Source organism: Wasmannia auropunctata, unplaced genomic scaffold (genome assembly GCF_000956235.1).
Source record: "Wasmannia auropunctata unplaced genomic scaffold, wasmannia.A_1.0 LD269260.1, whole genome shotgun sequence".
Classification (NCBI taxonomy): domain Eukaryota; kingdom Metazoa; phylum Arthropoda; class Insecta; order Hymenoptera; family Formicidae; genus Wasmannia; species Wasmannia auropunctata.
Window position 1 is genome coordinate 1 of NW_012093630.1, and position 1,659 is coordinate 1,659.

At 26.5% G+C, this 1,659-nt stretch overlaps 1 protein-coding gene across 1 annotated transcript; it reads right to left on the reverse strand.

Annotated features, from left to right (window-relative positions):
* Positions 1–622: 622 nt before the first annotated feature.
* LOC105462164 (chymotrypsin-1-like) lies at positions 623–1,656 on the reverse strand (the record flags this gene model as incomplete). Its single annotated transcript, XM_011708695.1, has 3 exons — positions 623–839; positions 1,186–1,323; positions 1,471–1,656. Coding segments are annotated over 3 exons (468 nt in total), but the record flags the coding sequence as incomplete, so codon positions are not given.
* Between the last annotated feature and the right edge of the window lie 3 nt (positions 1,657–1,659).

Below are 1,659 nucleotides of genomic sequence, written 5' to 3' on the forward strand. Positions count from 1 at the left end.
ATACATATGCACTTGTTATGTATGCAATACCACATGTATGATGACATGTAAAAATTAGATTTTAAAGATTAGATAATTTTGATTAGATACTCTCTCAAATTGAATCGGTGGAATCACACTAATTTTCAGACACTATCTTTTATAGTGATTGAAATCAGTACATTACCAATGAAACAACATTGAAATACTTCATTGTTTATAACAGTTGTAAGTAATAAGTATACTGGGAATCAGTGTGATTTCACTGATTCAATATTGGAAAGTATTTTGAGATCGTTAAAGTCATTTTAATCGAAATATAGTTTGGAATCTTTGTATAAGACAATTGATTGTGAAATTTATATAATTATCTATTTTCATTCTCTTCTCTATGAAATATCTTCTTATTTATATTTCAAAAAATATCTTCTTTGCTGAATTTATTAAACGTATTTGTAACAATATTATGCAGATTTATAAATTTTGCATATCATAAATAAAATAATACTGTTTATTGCGAATAAAGCTAGCGATTAAAAATAGTCTATATAAAAAAATAATTGATTGATGTGTTTTTATTTTGTATTGATAATTTATTTAATGATAGAAAAAGCATATATTTTACAGAATTTACATAATTTTGCTCTAACTATACTATTAATTAAATTGTAAATTAGATAAGACCAAGTGGAATTTTAATAAATAAATAATATCTTTTAAGTCTTCAAATTTGCGGTGATCCAAGATAAGAAACTGGTCACTCTTGTGTAAACGTCTGGGTCTCCATTCGCGCAAGTATTAGTAAAGGAAAGGATTCCAATTTGAGCTCCATAAGCCACTAAAGGAGTACCATTATCACCCTAAAATAAAAATGTGATTAACATTAAAATTAAGACTAATATTATATGACAGTAATAAATTGCTTATTATTGCAAATTATTGTTATAACACTTTTAATGTAAAAACTAAAAAAATTGATATATAATTAGATCAGCTTTTAATATTATAATATTTTATATTATTTATATTTTCTTAAAGATATATTAAAAATATGTATCGATTTAGCGTTAAAACAGAAATTGAATTGGCATAAAATTAAGTGCTTTTAATATTATAATCATTTATATTATTGATATTCTTTTAATATTGTATTGAAAAACATATATGTATCAATTCGCTTTATGATATTAAGGATTAATTGCTTACGAAGCATGGTCCTGTTCCGTTGATAGCGGACGCACAGATGTGACTGTCTGACACTCTCCAATATATTTTCTCGCATTCTTTCTGTGAATGAACTGTCAACTCAATTTCTTGCAAACTATTCGAAATATTTCCTTTAGCCTAAAAAAGATAATTGCATGTCTTCTCACTTATTATTTCTAACTTGTTATTATGCACATAAAACGGAAATAATAAATTTCTCGAAAGAGTGTTTTATTCGTGAATACGTATAACTAGAAAATTACCGTATCACGAGTTTGATATTACCGTTGTACTTCCCCATCCGGATATTGTGCACGGCAAGCCTTCAAGACCTTCATCGGATTTCGTAAGATTTATTGGTTGCACTAGCTTATTGTACCTAATTGGACTTTTAAGGTGAACCAAGGCGATATCATTTAGAAATAAATAATTGTCGTAATTTTGATTGACGCTGATATCGGTTACGTCATAAAT